At 40.3% G+C, this 18,665-nt stretch overlaps 1 protein-coding gene across 2 annotated transcripts in view; it reads left to right on the plus strand.

Moving 5' to 3' along the window:
* The window catches only part of DHX35 (DEAH-box helicase 35), a 28,806-nt gene extending 10,788 nt beyond the window's left edge, over positions 1–18,018 (plus strand). Inside the window, exons 12-22 of one of the 2 annotated variants that reach the window (XM_048321949.1) lie at positions 822–1,032; positions 2,719–2,843; positions 3,285–3,339; positions 8,224–8,319; positions 8,668–8,762; positions 9,353–9,430; positions 10,574–10,703; positions 11,412–11,493; positions 12,038–12,109; positions 13,727–13,865; positions 16,273–18,018. In XM_048321949.1, the coding sequence (XP_048177906.1) occupies positions 822–1,032; positions 2,719–2,843; positions 3,285–3,339; positions 8,224–8,319; positions 8,668–8,762; positions 9,353–9,430; positions 10,574–10,703; positions 11,412–11,493; positions 12,038–12,109; positions 13,727–13,865; positions 16,273–16,317 (1,128 nt within the window). In that variant the 3' untranslated portion in view covers positions 16,318–18,018. The remainder of the gene's footprint in view (positions 1–821; positions 1,033–2,718; positions 2,844–3,284; positions 3,340–8,223; positions 8,320–8,667; positions 8,763–9,352; positions 9,431–10,573; positions 10,704–11,411; positions 11,494–12,037; positions 12,110–13,726; positions 13,866–16,272) is intronic. The other variant, XM_048321950.1, reaches the window with a different exon arrangement.
* The last annotated feature ends 647 nt before the right edge of the window (positions 18,019–18,665 follow it).

An 18,665-nucleotide genomic window follows, 5' to 3' on the forward strand; every position in this document is an offset into this window, starting at 1 on the left:
AAGCTCTGTTTTGACTTCTGCAAGTCTTGTTTGGACATTTAGTGTCAGAGAAGTGTATCATTGGATATGATTAGTGCTTTCTGCTTATGCAGTGCCTGTGTTTGGGCTGAAATAAGCTGACAAAACTACACCAGTAACTTGTTATAATTCTTGTACCTACTGGAGTTTGGCAAGTGAAATTGTTCATCTGGCATTGAAGAACATTTCATATAAATACTTCCTTTTCTCTCCAGGATATGACATGAATCAATTAACTTTCAAAATTTACTTTTTAATTTCAGGTGAAATAAGGATTTCCCACTGTTGTCTGGGAACAATTATTTTTTAATATTTTAGGACATACACATATAAGTGAATCTCTGCAGGAATGCTGAATGTGGAACTCCTAATCAACTCTGTTCCCCTCCTATCCCCCACCTCATCTCAGTGTACAAAGAATAGTAACTGAGAAGCAGAAGGAAAATATCTTTAGTTTGCTACATAAGAACACTTGATTTACAGTCAGTTAATCCTTTTCTCTGCAAACACTGCCAGTGATTTTCTCTGCAAACACTGCCAAGCTCTTCTTCTATGAAGAGAGAATAAATTTGAATAAGAAAGTGATTGTGAAGCTGTGAAAACTGCTATGCAAACTGGGCTTATTTCAAGCTGACAGCTCTTTCTGCTGCTTGTACCGTATCCTTTTGTGCTCCAGAGTGTGTCCTGGGCCCGTCACGGCTGAGATGTCTCACATGGCTGATATCTGGGTGCTAGTGCAAAGGCCTGATGGGGTCACTGAGAGCAGGGAGCTCACAGGATCCTCTCTGTGCCTGTGCCTGCAGGTGATCGTGGCCACCAACATCGCTGAGACCTCCATCACAGTCCATGGCATCGCCTTTGTGATCGACTGTGGCTTTGTGAAGCTGCGGGCCTACAACCCCAGAACGGCCATCGAGTGCCTGGTGGTGGTGCCCGTGTCCAAAGCCTCGGCCAACCAGCGGGCAGGGCGTGCCGGCCGCAACCGCTCCGGGAAGTGCTACAGGCTCTACACAGGTCAGGAGCTTCAGGGGGAGCTTCCTGCTGTGAGCTCCAGTTCTGTGCACTATGGTTTTAATTGTGGTGTGAGATTAAGGAAAAACTGTTTGTTCATTCATCGAGAGAACAGCATTTCCCTGTGTTATTCCTCTGGCTTGTTTAGAAATACCTCGTTCTTATGTGCTCAGTGTTAGAAATGGAATCTTTCTATGAATCAGAAGCACAAATGGAGCAGAGTCAGCAATTGCAAACCTGTGTTGTTAATGCAGTTCTTAAAGTGGTGAGTTTATTAAGAAGTTTGTTCTTTAGTGATTTTGGTTTCTGAGCAGTTGTTTCAATTTATAATACTTACCAGTGGTGCTCTCTTCTCTGACTGAAGTCTGCATTAGACCTTGCATTTAACAAAAGAGCTCTGGAAATCCTTTAGATGACTCAGAGAAAACTTCTTTGTCTCTCTTTTCTTCCTAGGAATAGCTGCCAACCCCAAATTCTTCCCTGGAATCAATGACCCTGGCAGTGTACAAAAATTACTGTTATAAATAAATCTGTTGGCCACCTTGCACTGTCCAGAAAGCTGCAATCAAAGTGTCCGTTCTCAGCTGCTTAATGAGAAAAGGCTTTGCAGCTGAACACTGCTGAGCATTGCTGATGGGCTTCAGGTCCCCTCCAGTTTTACTGGAGCTCTGAGACGTTGAGAAATGAAGCATTTTCCTTTGAAATGTATATGTGCTTGCCAGCAGTTGCCACGTTAAACCAAGCCATGATTTATGCTCTGAATTTATATGTATCCAGTAAGAATCAGGAGACAATGTGTGCTACACAATATCCCAAGCTTACATAGCTTTGTCAGTGTTTTACTGGAGAAACCATGGCTACACTGAAGATATTTTTGTGTGCTCAAGGACTGGTCTAGGGAGTGCTTTAAGAAGTGTTTTAAAGGAAGAAACAATAAAATAGAAAAGGAGAAAGTGCACTGAGTGAACAACAGCAGAGAAACATGCACTGTCTTTGTCCTAGGGAACATTTGAGATAGAAAAGGGTTTTGTAGAAAAATAGTTTGGGTGAAAATAAAGTAGAATGTGCCTTTTTCTTTACTGCAGAAAAGTTGGTTAGTGGAAGCTTACAGAAGTTTTATCCTTATATGGAGTATTTTTCCAGACTTGGACTTCATAGTGAATGTGATTTTAAAAAGGCATTGTTAAATAAATTGGTTTTCCATCCTTAATCTTTATTTAAAATATATATTTTATACTCTGTTTGTTCAAGCAGTTACAAAAATAGTGTTCTTGTACTGAAAGTGTGCTGGTTTGGAACTTTTCCATGTCTCTTTAAGAAAAAAAAAAGCCTTTTTTGTAGTATTCCATCCTGCCTTTTATTTTCTGACAAAAGCATTTAACAGAAGAGAAAGAAAACATTTCCAGATTTCTGTGAAGAATTTATAACATTCAATTCAAATTGAAATGTGGGTGGATCAACTACAGAATCAGCACTGTAGCCAAAACCATTGAATTTCTATTTAAATGAAAGTAACGTGAAATACAGTAATTGGAGAAAGATCATCTTTGGGTTGGAGATCATCTTTTAACACCTGTTAAGTATCCATATGTGATAATTTAAACTTGAAATGGGTATGATTGTGTCATGGTGACTGCACAGAATGGGACTTGAAGCTCAGTCCCCAGTTGTTTTTTTCTCCCACCCCAGAGGAGGACTTTGAGAAGCTGCCCAAGTCCACGGTCCCGGAGATGCAGCGCAGTAACCTGGCCCCTGTCATCCTGCAGCTCAAGGCTTTGGGGATCGACAACGTGCTCAGGTTCCCCTTCCTTTCGGTGAGTCCCAGGCTCTAAACACTGTCACCTTTCCTTGGGGTGAAGAGAGATCAGGAGATGACTTGGTGATAGTCCACAGAACCATTCACCATTGCCCTGCTGATTTGGAAAGCTCTGTCCCCTGTTAGGCAGCAAAGCATGTTCCTGGGAACCAATAGTGCAAATAATGTGTGTGACAACTTAGAAACGACCATTTATATTCAGAGTTTGGTGTTAAAATTGTTGAGAAGTCAAGAAAGTCTTAAAAAGACAAACTGTGAGGTTTTGTAGAACTGTAACTGCGGTCCCTTTGCACTGAATTTACGAACAAGGAAGAGTATGAGAGCTCTTCCTTCATTTTGCAGCAGAGAGTAGGTAGTTAAGGATTTTGCAAAAGAGGAAGATCTATGAACTCATGTTCTGTGCTGATAACTTCAATCAATGCACATTTTCTCTTCACAGCCCCCCCCTGCACAGTCAATGGTGCAAGCTTTAGAACTGCTGTACGCTTTAGGAGGTGAGATTGTAATGCTTTACTTTATTTGTAGCTGTATTACAGGAGTTGTGGAAAAAAAAATTGTAATTTGTATTTGGTGATTGGATGGATATTAATCAAAGTTGCATTTGAGAACTGTGCTTTGAGAAAGAAAGAAGCACAGCTGTGACTGGTGGAAACTTTTTGTTGGTGGGTTTTTAGAGTATACCTCAGTCTCTTCTGGATTTACTTTCTTTTGGTTATTTCAGACAGGTAAGCAAGCAAATTGCAGCAGTAGAGTATAAACTAGAATTTAACTATTTAGATTGGGTAACTGAGTATTTTATAGCTATTTTCTCTGTATTTCCTTGCATTTTCATGGGAGGAAACCAGCTATTTGTCCTTGCTCGGAACAGGGCTCTGAGCTGATGAGGGTGTTTGTTCCCTGGCAGATCCTCTTTGTGTTCCTTCAGTCCTTACGGAGTGGTATGAAGATAAAGATGGGAGTTTGGACACTAATTAGACCAGTAGAGGAGTTAGACACTAAATTTACCTGCATCCTGTTAGTTGTTACATACCTAAGACTTGGTGTGGTCATCTTTTATTTCATGTTACTGTGCCACCAATGGAAACATGTAACACTTGCAGGTATAAACAAAAAATGTTGAAAGCCAAGATTTGGTATCTTTTTCAGGATCAGACTGTAACAACCTAGAATTTATCAAGGCTGATAGAATTGCTACTTTGTTCCTTAGTGGGACTTTAAAAAGCATAGCGTGTCTATTGTAAATTTCCTGTTAACACGTTGCAGTCATTATCTGATCTTGCTGTGTGGGTGCTGGAACTCTGCCTGAGCACTGTGAGTCAAATGTGATGCCTGAATTTGGGAGAGCTCAGTCCATGGAGGTTGTGCATGAAACCACACAGAGAGTGTGATAGTTTTCAAATTGCTTCCTTGCTATGATTTTGAAGGGTTGACTGACAAAAGTTATTAAGAGCTAATTTAATTGTAATTTTTAAAATAAATTCCGGTCTGTTCTCTGCTGTGGATGCAAGATGGGCTGTGGCTGAAGGGCTACACCTGCTTTAGTGTAGTGCTTGGTGGTGTTGGTGCTGTTGGTCCTGCAGCTGAGGCAAAGTTCAAACCCACAGCAAGTCAAACTGTTCTGATTCTATTAGCTGTGATTACATGATACAACCACTAAAAAGACCCCCCAATTATCCCTAAAACCAGCACATTTTCTCCTGGATGAACTGGAACTCTGTTTCTCAAGGCAGTCTGTGTTGCAGTGCACAGCTTGCTGTTTTTTCATGCTTTTAAATGCATGCAGCTTGCAAAGACTCTGCTCTAATTTTAGTATTGAACTTGCCAGTTATGGACAAGTCAACAGATACACACAAACTTGTAATGAAAAGAAAAGATTAGTCTGACAGATCTTGAGAGGATAATTCAAAGTACTTTTCTACTATTTAGCTACTTAAAATATTTAAACGTTCTGTTCTCTGAGTTATTAATCACATCTTGTTCTCAAATTCAGTGGAGCCTGAACAACACTGTTGGCATATGGTTTAGTTTTAGGTGGTCTGTGAGGAGCAGGGAGTTGGACTTGAGCCCTGTGGGTGGGTCCCTTCCAACTTGAGATAGTTTTTGATTCTGAGTGTGTTCGTTCTGGTTTTATTCATTATGCTGCTGTTGGATAGTTTTAACACTCAGATCACACTGTAGTAATATGTTTTTATACACAGTTTTCAATTCCTTTTTGTGTGGTGAGTGGGATGCCTGCTGCCTAATTTTGTTTATAGGAAGAACTGTTATATTGTTGAGTTTTTTGACAGCTACTTAATCTTTTTGAATGCAACAAACTAAACAAAACAGAAACTTGACATGAGGCCAAGTAATCAAAATGAAGCTCTGTTTGACTTAAGCTTCTTGTTTGTAGCTAATTCAAAGTTGACAATGTTTGCTCCATAATGTAAACATGAGGCAGCATAAAGGAGATTGTGCAAGTTTTGGAAGCTTCCAGAGGTTTGTGGCGGTCTCACAATTGCTGTGTTGTAACTTGTGGCAGTCTGCTCTCTTTCTATTCTCATGAGCTGGAACTCTGCTTGGCCAGGATTTTGCCCTGTGCTGGTTGGGTTCCATCTCGCAAAGGAGGGTTTCACTTAAGGCACTTGGTTCTTGGCAACCTCTGCAAGCTTGGAACAAGGACTTTCACAGTGGCTCAGGAACGTGTTGCAAGGATGAATTCACAGCCAAAAACACCTTAGGGAAATGGAGAGGAAAGTTCAATAAACTCACTGATTAGCTGGGTGATGTTTTGGCAGAAGTGTTCTGCTCATGTAGCTTCAAAGAGCTCTTATTCTCTGTCTGCACAGCTTTGTAGCAGAGCAGAGAAGTACTGATCTTGGTGTTTCAGATGGGAAGAAATGTGTGTGCATATGTGTGATACACAGATTCACTCTCCAGTTTTTCTGAAGTATAAGGTTTTAGGTGGTTTATTAGGAAGATTTTATATAAGGTGCAGAGGTGAAGCTGCCCAAGCATTTGCAGGTGCAGTGAGGATTAAATTTCTCTTATGGAAGTAGGAACATGAATTTCATCACTGGCCTTGCAGTCACATGCAAATGGGCAGTTTGGGGTCAGGCCCCTGTTGTGCCAGTGTGGTGCCAACTCGTGCAGGGCAGATGCTCCTAAGGCTGAGATAGTTGTGTTGAATAAACACATCACTGTTTTTAGAGGGATTATTTTTACAGTGGTGCAGACTGATTACATCAGGAGTCTCTCTCCTCAGCCTTCTCCCTTTGATGCCCCTTTGAGAGTCTGAGTTGTCAGTTGGAGTTTATTGGTTTTAAGCATAATTTAAGAGGTAAATAAGCAGGCAAAAAGTGGCTTTACTTTTAGCTTTATTTCAGGTCTTTGCTGAAGATTTGTTTGTGAGTTGTCACCTACCAGAAACAACCACTCTACCCAAGTTTAAAAAGGAGTGTTTTAATCCCTCAGCCTGTCACATTCTGGTGACTGGTTACTTGAAACATTTTAGTGTCATTGTACTTGAATCATCTCTCCTGAGCATGTTCAATTAAAATCTTTGTAATATCTTCTTCTAAAATCTTTAATTTCCTGTAATATGCAGATTCAGTGGTTGCTTCCAGGATTATTTGAAGGAAACTTTTACCTATTCCAAACTAGTATCCATTGCAGGCTATATTCAGGCTTACTACTACAAATACATCTGTGCACAACCCATATATAGATCATGCAAAATTGTATTGACATTTGTAGGATGCAGCAGAAGCCAAAGGATTTTGGCTTGATGCACCTGTAGAAAGTGGTGCATAAATATAGGCAAATGTCTTTTTCCTACTTAGGAATGCAGTTGTCTTTCTGTATATGACAGCCTATCTAAGCTATTAATTGTGGTAGAACTTCAACTTCTCATGTGGCACTAGTCAAATGAAAGCTGTCATACATTAATTTTTGCAGTTGCTGTGACTTTGTGTTTATAACTTTATGTTAGTTCATCATTGCACGAAAGCTGCCTTTTGTACCTGTTTCTGAGGAAAACACTGGGACATTATGTGAAGAGCCTGGTAGGTTTTGTTGAACACTGTAGGGGTGTGGTGAGTGAATTACTACATTGTCATGGGTTGATAGCATATCAAATAATAAACATTGGCTGGAGGGATCTGTGGGTTCAGATATGCTGACATGAGTTACAGGAGATCTCATTCCTTGACCTGATTTGTGGTTTTGCTTTTCTCTGTGAAACAGAGCTGCAGTGCAGCTGTGGCTTTGTTACCACCACACAGTCTGACAAATAATGTATTTATATAATGTGTGAGCCATGGCTGTGTTTCCTCAGGTCACTTTGCTGTGGTTGGTTATGCAACCTGCAGTGCCCCAAAGTCTTGTTTTTGGGCTCTCACTCATCCCTGCTTGTGTAGCCTTTCTCTTGTGCTTTGCCTACTTGTCATACCTCATGCAACTCAGCCTCTTGAGCTTTTCTTTTCTCTTTCAATTTTTACTCTTTGCTGCCTTTCTTAGCAAGCTTTTTTCTTATTATCGCTCCCTGTGTATTGTATTTTTTAAACTTTATGTCCTCTTGCACAGGAAATGCTTTTCCATTTATATCTTTCCCTGAAATCTCAGCATAAAGCTCAGAGTTAGACTGCGACCTTGTGCTTTGCATGGTCACCCATGCTGCAGGGTTTTGTCTGTAGGAAGCTAGACCTCTAAAATGGTAGATGTGCAGGGTTGCTCAGTGAGGACTGGGCATCACAGATCAAGCTGTCAGGCCTCCCTTCTGTGCCATCTCCAGGGAAAAGGCACAGCTGGAACATGACTGACAGTTGAGTTGTTGATACATGAGGCAGACTAAACTGTAGAAAACCTTAATCAGCTGTACATCTCTTGTTTAGATAAAAATAAATTATTTTGCTCCATGACCTGAGTAGACGTACTCAGAAAAATGACACCTTACCCCCAGCAGTGCTTCTTGTTTCTGCAGTAATGCCTGTTCCATGTTTATCCCCATTTTCATTCTCATCTGCTTTACATCCCCATGAACAAAGATGTTGCTAAATATTTGAAAAGGGGATCAGAAGACTGACAGCTAATTTCCCCTCTGGCCATGGCATTGACTTGGACTTTTTTTTCTAAATTATTGACAGTAACAGTGAAACTTGCACAAAATTAAAAAACTTGTGTATTCAAGTATTTTTGGAAAAAAATTCTGGTGATCCATGAGAGAGTAAATGGGTATCAAGGCTTGCCTTTAAGCTTCGTGTAATACACATTCAGCAACTCTAAGGTGCATTTGCTATATTTTAGCTTGTAATTCTGCTCTTTAGTATATTTTAAGCCTAAAAGAAGCCTTGCTGTACAATTGTGCCTGTGTCCCAGCTACACTTATTAATGTGCTGCAGGTCTGGATATGCACTGCCGATTAACAGAGCCCCTTGGGATGAGAATAGCAGAGTTTCCTTTGAATCCTATGTTTGCAAAGATGCTTCTGGAATCAGGTAGGAGGAAAAAAGTAACAGTTTCTTCATAGTCATGGAACTGTTATGTATTACTAGATATTTGCTAAACTCAAGACACACTATATTTCATCTTGGTGTGGTCTGCAGTGAAAAGAATTGGTTCAGCTCAGGGACACCTCACATGTAACAGTGTAATAAGTCTAACACTTTTGTCTATGTTTTCCATTGAAAACATTTAGACTTATACTAAAAAAAAAAATCCAGGAGTTTATGTATTTTTGTTTTAAATACTGTAAAAACATTTTCTGCTTCTTTTTCATTTTATTCTATATGGGGACAAGTTGAATGGAAGATTTCCTATACTGAATTTCTCCATTTACTCCTCAGGAAATTTTGGCTGCTCCCAGGAGATTTTGACAATTGCTGCCATGATGCAGATTCAAAACATCTTTGTGATCCCTCCAAGTCAAAAAACTCAGGCTGTAAGTTCAGTTGTGTTTCGTTTTCTGTTTATTGCTTCCACATTTCTCGACTTCTGGCAGGTATTTTACTGGTGCCTATTACAGACTGCAACTTAGTGTGAAAATAAAACAAAGTCTGGAATTGTATCTATTTGTTGTAGGTAAAAGAAGAAATCAAATAACAGGGGAACCTAAGGGAGTCTTTCAGTAGTGCTAAAAACCTTCTCCTGAGGGCCAGAAACATGAAAGGTTATAAACCAGTACTGGTCAGTGTAAGGGTTTGCAAAAAAATCCCCCAAAACCTTCCCACACACCACTTCCTTTTGGGATGAACAAAACAGGAAGGATGTAGCAAATTCTTAATAGGTAGCAGGAGCCTGATTTTAATGAATGGAGATTCTTTATCTGTTCATTTTTCTAATTTCAGTTTTAGAAGTGTTCCTGAGTATAGGGGAGCTAGTAAAATATTGCTGTTGTCCAGAGGAACTGCCCTAGATGGGTAAGAACTTTAATAGTCCCCAGAAAATACAGAGCTGAAGGGAACTGGGCATGTCAGACATGATTTCAGCAAAAATCCGTCTTCCTTTAATATAATGTTTCTTGTTCTGCAGGCCAGGCAACACAGAAGGTTTGCTGTGGAGGAGGGTGATCATCTCACCATGCTGAATGTTTATGAAGCCTTTGTCAAAGTAAGTCAGTTCAAGTGGGTGTGGATTTGCAGGAATGGGAGGAACTTGAGGTTCTCACTTCTGAATCTGGAAGTTCTGGATACAGAGTCCTCAAAGCTGTGGACTTACCAAGCCTATCAAGTGATAATTCTACATTAAAAGATTCTCTGGTCACCATTTGCCACAGACCCTCCATAGTTCCTTTGAACGGGGAGTAAAGACAATTTTGTTTGGGTTACAGCATGGCAATCACATGGGTAGACAGCTGTGTTTTCAAGGAGACAGGGATTTTGTGTTGGGGCTTGGGGAAAACAACTATCCAAATTTCTAAAGAAATTAATATTTTCTCATGTTCTACTGATTATAATCTGCATTTAAATCTAGTAGTCTTTTTTCTGGTGTTAAATTAACGCATTGATCATCATACCCTGTTTTTCATTGATCTTATTGTATTTTCCCTAAGGTTTAACACCAACCTTAGTACTGCTCTGTAAGCTGAGGTTTATTTAATAATTTTGAAGTGCTACACCTATTTGGGAGAAGTGTATTTTGCTGGTATAAAGCACTTCTGTAATAAAATACTTGCAGCAGTGCTGAGTTGAAGCAGTATAACCACCCAAGTGTTTAAACATGACTTTTTTTCCCCTAGCCACAAAGCAGCCAGGCCGGCACCAACTGAAATGTTGCCCTTCACATTTTGTATCTGTGTAATTCTCTTAGAAACAGTCAGATGCAAAAGGTCTTGGAGTGAGTGCTGGCTTCTGGAGAAACAGCTCTTTGCAGAGAGAAGACCAATGAAAACAGCACTGAAAAGGTTGTTTACATTTTGAGGTTAAAAACAGACGAGTTTATGATCTGACAGAATTAAATGGAATGACTGATGCTCTTCTCTTTCACCACATATGAAGAAATGAAGCACATCTGTTTGAAAATACCCCCTAGCATTTGATCTGCTACTATTTAGAAGTTGTTTGAGACACATTTTTCAGTTACTAATGCTACATACCCTCGGTAGTTGCTCTGTAAATAGGTAATTTTCAGGGAAAACCACAATAAATGTGTTGTAGGAGACAGAATTAAAACAGAGCAAGGCTACCCAAAAGAGACTGCGTTTGCTTTGCTGATGGTATCTCATTGCAGTTTTTTTCTCTTCTCACTGTACAGCACAGCAAGAGCTCCCAGTGGTGTCAGGAACACTTTCTGAACTACAAAGGGCTTGTTAGAGCTTCTGTTGTAAGAGAGCAGCTGAAAAAACTTCTCGTCCGCTTTAAAGTGCCAAAGAAGTCCAGTGAAGGTGAAATTTTTTTAAGCTCTTGTCTAATACATATTGAAGGTAGTTTCTAAACTGTCAGTCTGCTCCCTGCTTTTCTTGTAACCTCTGGAGTATTTTTATCCTGGCCTCAAAATAACGTTGATTTAGACCCTATTTTTTTCCTAAAAATGGCTGCAGCAGGGCACTTTAGCCTATTTGTGCAGTTAAATTTTCGTTCGGTCTTCATTAGTTAAGATTTCCAGCAAGAGATTATAACCACTGATTATATATTTAATGGACAGATTTTCCAGAAGACTCATAAATAGGTCACCCTGTTCCCTGTTTGTCTTTTCAAAAAGGCCATTTTTGTTCAAAGTGCTGTGCAATCTTTGGGATGTGATTTCCAGCTGTGCTGTGAGTGCATGGGTGCCAGGACTACTTCTCAGCACTTGTGTCTACCTGTTCTGAAAAATCAGCCTTCAGTGCTCAGCTGTCACAGTGGGCTGCTGTAGGGACTGTGAAACTCTTCATGGAGATACAGGTGGCAGCATTCATTTTTTAGGTAGCAATTTTTGATTTGCTGTGAAATTGTCAAAAGGAAAGTCAAAAGGAATTGCAGGGTTTGTCTGCCCTCTTACCTTTGCTATCAAAGTCTGATGCGCTCTGAAAAGTTGTTTGAGATGATTAAGTGGTATTTTAGGACTTTTGGCATTCCACTGACTCATCTTACAGAAAAATTCTTCTTTCTAGGTGATCCAGATCCTGTTTTGAGGTGCATAGTTTCTGGATTTTTTGCTAATGCAGCTAAATTCCACTCCACGGGAGCTTACAGGTGACTATATACAATTCCAGTACCACTGTTGCTTAATTGGAAAGCTCCTCTGATGAATAAATCTAAGTTTAATCAACAAGCAGATGCTTCTCTAGACATTTGCTGTTAGGAACATGTGGCAATTGATACACTAATTATTTTAAGTTCTGTATTTGCAAACTGCTTCAGTGTTTATCTCTTCTCTTTGGCAAATATAACTAAAATTATTAATAGTGGGAAACTGCCACTAGTAGTCATTAGATTGTTTTAAGTTAAGAAAGTACAGTTGTAGTGCAGCAGTGTTGTAGCACTCCCAGAGCAATGAATAAAAGCCTGAAATGCTACTTTTTAATTTAATGTAAAACTCTTTTAGGACATTAAATTGTTGATTGTTCCTTTGTCCAGGATTTAGGCCTGGTTTTATCTGTTCATTAAATGCAAATGTTGTTAATTTACTCCAGCCCTTTCATTCTTGCTTTTATTAAACATTCATACTGGGGCAGAAAGGAACCAAATGTTAAGCAATAAAGAGAGGCACAGTCTGAAATAGTATCTTGCTTTCAAGGACTATCCGTGATGACCACGAGCTTCATATCCACCCCAGCTCAGTGCTGTATGCAGAGAAACCTCCACGCTGGTAAGTTAGAGCTGCTTTCTCTTCTTTGGGGATTTTTTTAAAGGGATTTGCAGCATCCAAATTGAATTGCTTCTCTCCATCAGTGGAGGAATAGATGTAGAAGGTCATAGTTCCCACAGAGGGAATCCAAGTGGCATTCCTTTGCAACTTTTTGTAGGGAGTGTCCAAATAAATTAGGGAAATAGAATGATGTTTACTGCCAAAGGAACCTGCAGAGGTTGGAAAGCAGAGGCAGGTGCCCCTGCTTAGTGGGCATCACACCTTGCACTGCAGATTGTTCTCCAAGTAGTCTCTGTACCTAGACAGAGCTAGGGTTAATTTACTTTTATTAAGCCTGCTAAGGAAATATCCTGTCAAACAGTTGCTGCAGAAATGGCAAATGGATTGCTAGGAAAGGGCTTACACATAGAACGCATGATGTGAAAAATTATGGCTGTCCAGCAGATTGAAGGAAGAACTGGTTGTACGTTCCCTTTAGCTGGGATATGATCATTCCATCTGCAGGTCAGAGGTGCTCAGATAATGAACAGAAATGTGTTTCTGACTCTCAGGTCAGCGTGGTCAACCTGAAGTATTCGGACTTTTGTCCTTCACTGCCTGCTGCTGAGACTTTGAAGGATAAGCTTGGCCTGGTGTCATTGCATCCTGTCAGATAGGAGTTTAACTTAGCAACCTAAATTTCAGTGCTACTGCAGCTTGGGCAACCATCCTCTATTGAGGGCTTCAGTTCTCTGTCTGCTATAGATGTATAGAAAATACGTTCTCATTCTGATTTGTTTTCCTCTGATTTCTCTTTAGTTGTGTTAGTTGCCATGTCTCAGGCTGCATTTGGCAAAGGGAATTTTGGACTCTTTCCCCTTTGCTTTTGAGAGCAAAATACCAATTAATGAGAAACCACAAACCTCAGGTGTTTGCAGCTCTGCCATGTATAGGAGGCAGATAGTGACTCAAGGATTTGGTAGCTACCCCTTCAGTGCAGGGGTTTGCACTTCCTTGGGGAAAATTACCTTCCCTGCTGAAGGTGACTTCAGAAATAGGTTGCCCATGCTGGCAACCTTACTGTGCTGGCAGTGGGGATGAGTCCACATGGTGGGCTGTTCCTAAATCTCTTCCCAGGAGATGTTCTGGCAGGAGTTAAAGCTGATTTCTTCCTCTGATGCTTATCTTACTTGTCTGCAGACTGGCGCCAGGGATAGTCATGCTGGGGTTTGTGCCCTCCTTGTTGTGGGTCCAGGGTTTTGGTGCTTTGGCCATCTTTCCTTATGATATCACAGAGTAACTCATATTCTGTCTTCCAAAGCATCACTTGCGAGTCCCCCTAGACCCTATTATAAGAACCATTCTTTCATATATACCTGCATCCATATGGTCTGGTAGTATGGGAAGTTGTTTTCATGTCATTCTAAAGATTGTCTTAACTTATCCTCTTAGAGATAGATAGTAGAGAACTCTGACCAACCAGAGAGAAAGAGGCAAGAGGCTGAATTACAGCTTAAAGACTCTCTTGTCCCTCTGTAAGTGCCACCTCTCGCAGCATGTGTGTGAAACTGTGCTGTTAATAGCTCTCCCGCATTGCTTTACAGCAAACACTGTTCATTTTTGTCTCCTTTCTCTCAGGGTAGTTTACAATGAAGTCATACAGACTGCTAAATATTACATGAGAGATGTGACAGCTGTTGAATCCTCCTGGCTCTTGGAACTGGCACCTCACTTTTACCAGCAAGGAACGGTACGGAATCGGCAAAAAGGCCAAACGGTACCATTGCTGCATGAGCAGCTCTTGTATCTGAACTTTCTAAGGGTTTATGTTTTGGTGTGGTCTAATGGGACAGAAATGAAGCTCTAGTGGTTTTAATATGAAGGAAGAGGATAGTAAGTTGATGCATGAAAGGTTTTTCCCTATTAGCCAGCCAGTGGATCTCAGAGTTACAAAATGAGATCCATTTGCTGGTAAAGTTGCATTTTCCATCGTATCACTTTGGGAAATGAAGCCTTCAGCCATTCTACGTTTGAATATAGGCACTTGGTAGCACTGCCCTGAGCAGCGCTGTAGGTTGGCAGTGGTCACACTTTGCATAATAATTTTGGGAGAGCCTTTGTATGCTTGCAAATCTTTGTGAAAATCCTGAGCCTTTTTTTGAGTACTAATTATGTTTACTGCAGAAAAATCAGTTCTGATCTGTTCAAATGTGTAATGGCAAAGAACAGCTGCTGTTTGTGCAAACCTTTATTGCAAATTGCTGTGTGTGCTACAGATACCTTTTATTTACAAGTATCTTTTAACAGCTGTCACCAACCTTTATTGACTCTGTCCCATGTGAATCTGTCAATCCAGACTTACTCACTGGTCATTCTGAGAACTGAATTGGTATGAAATATTATCTAAATGTTAGTTCTGCTGCAGCTGTTGGTACCACATAGCCTATAAATACTGTACAGATTACCAAACTGATCTTGTATTTGAATTTCCCATGGGACATTAATAACTACTGAGCTTTATATTCTAAATTAATGAAATATTTCCAAAATCAGAGTGAGAAAATGCATTTGCATATCAGACCTGTGAAAAAGGTGGTCTGTTTCCGGTTTATATATCTGCTACACTATTTGACTTTTTGGAGAATCTGATTTGTTTTCTTTCACTTCTTTGGGGTTTTGTCAGAGTAGAGAATCCTGTGGTGCATGGAGCACCTTAGGACAGCTCTGTGGTTACAGTTCCCAACAGTCTGGCATCTGTTCATGTGACCGACTTGAGAGAAGGGTTTTTTATGCTGATTTTGGATAATTCATCTCAATTACCCAGACAACTCCCATCTATAAATGGACTTACTAAGTATCTGAATATTTTCTGCCTTTTTCCTATAAGACATTTAACAAAGGCAGTGATGACCCTGTGGGGCAGACCCCTGAGCCTTCAGCTGCTGGGAGATGATCTGCAGACATGGTGTAAAAAGGAGCTGAGCCAATGTTGTATCAAATCTGTTCCTGCAATAATTAGTCCTTTGACTCACATATTTACATGTTGTCACATAATTTACATTTAACATCCTGCACCCACACAAAATCCCATTGTGACCTCTCCATGGGCTGAAGTTTGGGATGAGGTTTTCCTTTAGGTAGGTGGTAGCAAAGACGACTTGTCTTGAATTGTGCTGCCTACCTGACTGAGGGAACATGTTTTTCAGGGTAGTGCTGCTTCTGTTGTAGGTAATCTATGAAATTACATCAAAACCTAATTTTTACCATTGCCATGCTTTTGATTCGATCAAGTGAACTCAGTTTGCAGTATGACCTAATCATTGCTTTCATCCTAAAATAAATGGAAACTCTGAAGGATGGTGCTGGTTTTGAGGAAAATTCTCTTTTCCAGCCTGGTCAGTTATCCATATCAGCCAAAAGGCTAGGGTGTCCTTATAAAATGTTTGAAAATTAGAAATATTTCTCTTGTATAAAACTTTGAGTCATATATGTAAAATGTGAATAAGTGAACCATTGCAAATCAAACAGATCTGTGTTAATTTATAGATATTCAGACCCCTTTTCTACTGAAGGATACATCTTTGTGCTAGGAAGAGATTCCTGAAATAATAAAGGTTTTATTTCTGTGTCAAGTTAAAAACAAATTACCACTGAACAGGACTCTGTGTTAAAAAATGTTCTCCTACAGCTTGATCTTTGTCAGTTATTTCTCATTCCAAGTTTTGTAGAACTCCCTTCATATTTAAATCCCACATTTTTGTAGGCCTTTAAGAGCACAGAGGTTCCAAAGATCCAGTCCAACTTCAGGATTAATACAGTTGTTAAAATCTCATCCTTCCCGTACATTCTCCTCGTGTTTTTTGCAGGTGTATTGTTGGGAGCACATCTTTCTGTGCATTTTTACACTTGGAAAATTGCTTCCAGTGGGAAATTGTTCCTGTGCTTGCAGTTAGTGCAGAAGAAGTTATTTTATACCAACCTAGAATATCCCTTTGGGGTACATGTGGATTATTTAATGGGTTTATTTTAGTTGTGTCAGTAACTAGCAGAGCTTGGATGGGTGTGGATATTTATGTTAGAATTTATTTGAGTTGTTATTAAGGACTGAAAGCATTGTAGTTGATTTTTTTTCTAAATTTGGTGTGTCTGCTAAGCAGTTTTTCTGTTCTTTTCTTTTCTTGCAGCATCTTTCCTTGAAAGCAAAAAGGGCTAAAGTAGATGACCACTGACATGACTTCAGTTGTTGTGACATCAGCAGGAGAACCTACCAGTGATTTCAAGCTGGTTACAGTCCATTCAGCAGTCAGTTCATTAGCAATTTGATCTTCCATCAACCTAAATGTTTAAATGCCTGCCAGGATCTGTAGGGGTTTATGCATGACCAGTACATTGTAAATCTAGAGCTTGCATTGTGGACATTTTAATCCTTGCCTACTTGACCTCTGTTGTTAATCTGGGCATGTTGCTCCTTTTAAATAGGTAGAAAAACAACTTAAAAAGTAAGAGGACATACAGGACCACAAAAAACCTGAAACCTTCAAGAAAGAAACAGATTTCCTGGAGTGGTACTGCCTTATGAGTATGGGGAGTAGGGTACCCTGCCTCCTGTCACCCAGAGCACTGTGACTTACACCGGCCAAACTGAGCCTGGCTCCTGCCAGCAGGAGCTCAGGGCAATCAACTACCCTTGAAATGCAAGGTGCTGCCATGGAAACATTGATCTCGTGTTGGACCATCCCAAACTGGTGCAGCTTGTGCTCCCAAGCAGTAAAAGTGTCCTGCCCAAGGTTGAGCTGGCCCAGCTCGCTGTGCTGAGCAGTCCCTGTGTCCTGAAATGTCTGGTTCTGTACGTGGGAGTTGCTATTTGGGGAGGGGGACAAAGAGCAGCTCAGTATTTTTAAGATGGATTAATTTTCTGCTCAATCAGGGGACTAAACATGTGTGTTCACAATCAATCACAGATGGGGCTTTACTTTTCTTTTTTATCCTATGGGAGAAAAAATATTAACCTTCCACTGCTTGGAAATACCAGTAAATTTCATCTGGGCTGCATCATGGAACACTGATTTTTAGCCTCTGTTGATCAGCAAACAGGGAAGTCTTCTGTACTTTCCTATAAAGAACACAGTCCTTTATATTTCTTTTATTACAAGAAATTCTTTTATTTACTGCTTGGGACTGATTTTTCTCTGTTACTGAGGAGAAGGATGCTCTGAACAGTCGCTGCTTTAATCAGGATTCCATGGCTACTTTTCAATAAGGAATTATGCTTGTTTGTGTTTTAACAAGATAGCTTGGATACATGTATTTATTTATTTCCATTTTCTATTTTTACCTATTGATATTTATTTTAGAAAGACATCACCTGAAAATTTTATTTTTGTCATTCAGCTGATTTGAAGAATGGTTTTTTGGCATAATAACTATTTTATTTTCTTCTTAAAAAAAAAGTATGTAAATAGGCAAAAATTTCTACATAGAACAAATGCCTTCCTCATCACAGGACTGCCTTGAAAACTTTCTTGAGATCCTCTTTACCTTGTCCCTTCCAAATACCTGCAGAGAGAACACGTTGTGCCGGGTGCACTGTGTGGTCTCCTCAGTGTGTCCATCCTGACTGCCAGCACAAACACATGTACCAGTCTCCAGGAATGGCACCAGCAGCATGAAAACTGTGTCACCTTTCTCGTTCTTGTCCCTGTGACCCTCACCTTTGTATTACTCTCTTAGAGTGGAAGCTCCTCGGGGCAGGGACTGTCTCCTAGGCAGAGCTGAGAGCAGTGTTGGAACTCACTGAAAAGATTCAATTTGCAGGTTTTTTTCTCTTAAAGGATTGGAGAAAGAACTGAATATGAAGACTTGCCAGTTGTCTGTGTTTCTCTGTCCTCTGGAAGTATTCTTAGAAAAAATAAAACCATTGAATTGAGGAAGCTTGGGAATGCATCACTTTGGCCTGAGCAGGGGTTGATTTCCCAGTGCTGGGTGTGCTGGGCTGGGCTGGGCTGGGCTGCCAGTGGGTGGGCACTGCATTTGCCAGCTCTGAGAATTTCAGGTGGGTCTGAACTTGTCCAGATGTTCTTTTACCAGGCTCCAGAGCTGCAAAATTTCCTCTAAGAATGCTGGTGATTCCTGCTGAGTTCAGAACCCAGGGGTGTGCAAGCTTTGCCACATGCTGCAAGCCATCGTACTTCTATCAGTGCAGAAGGTCTTTATAAACAAAAAAAAAAGAAATTGAGACTTGTCTTTTTAGCAGTTTTACAAACTATTGAGGTCTCACCACACACAGAGCAGGCAGACCTTATACTAGAGGTGCAGGCCAAGAATAAGTGTTTTTAGGATCCAGATTAAGGTCACACGTTTAGAGAGAAAACACTGCTCTCATCAGAGATGTGAGCCCTTTGGAGGTGTTTGAAGACAGAAAACTTTAAAAACCCTGACAATCTCTTTATTTTGTAAAGCTTTGGCCTCCAGCTCCCTGCTGGATTTGTACAGAGCATTCTGCTTTAAATAGCTTTGTGTAAGGAGCTGGGTCACTGCCTTGTTGGTGGCTCTTTGCTGCATAAACAGGCTCTTGCAG

The sequence above is a fragment of the Corvus hawaiiensis genome, chromosome 17 (assembly GCF_020740725.1).
Source record: "Corvus hawaiiensis isolate bCorHaw1 chromosome 17, bCorHaw1.pri.cur, whole genome shotgun sequence".
NCBI classification, from domain to species: Eukaryota; Metazoa; Chordata; class Aves; order Passeriformes; family Corvidae; genus Corvus; species Corvus hawaiiensis.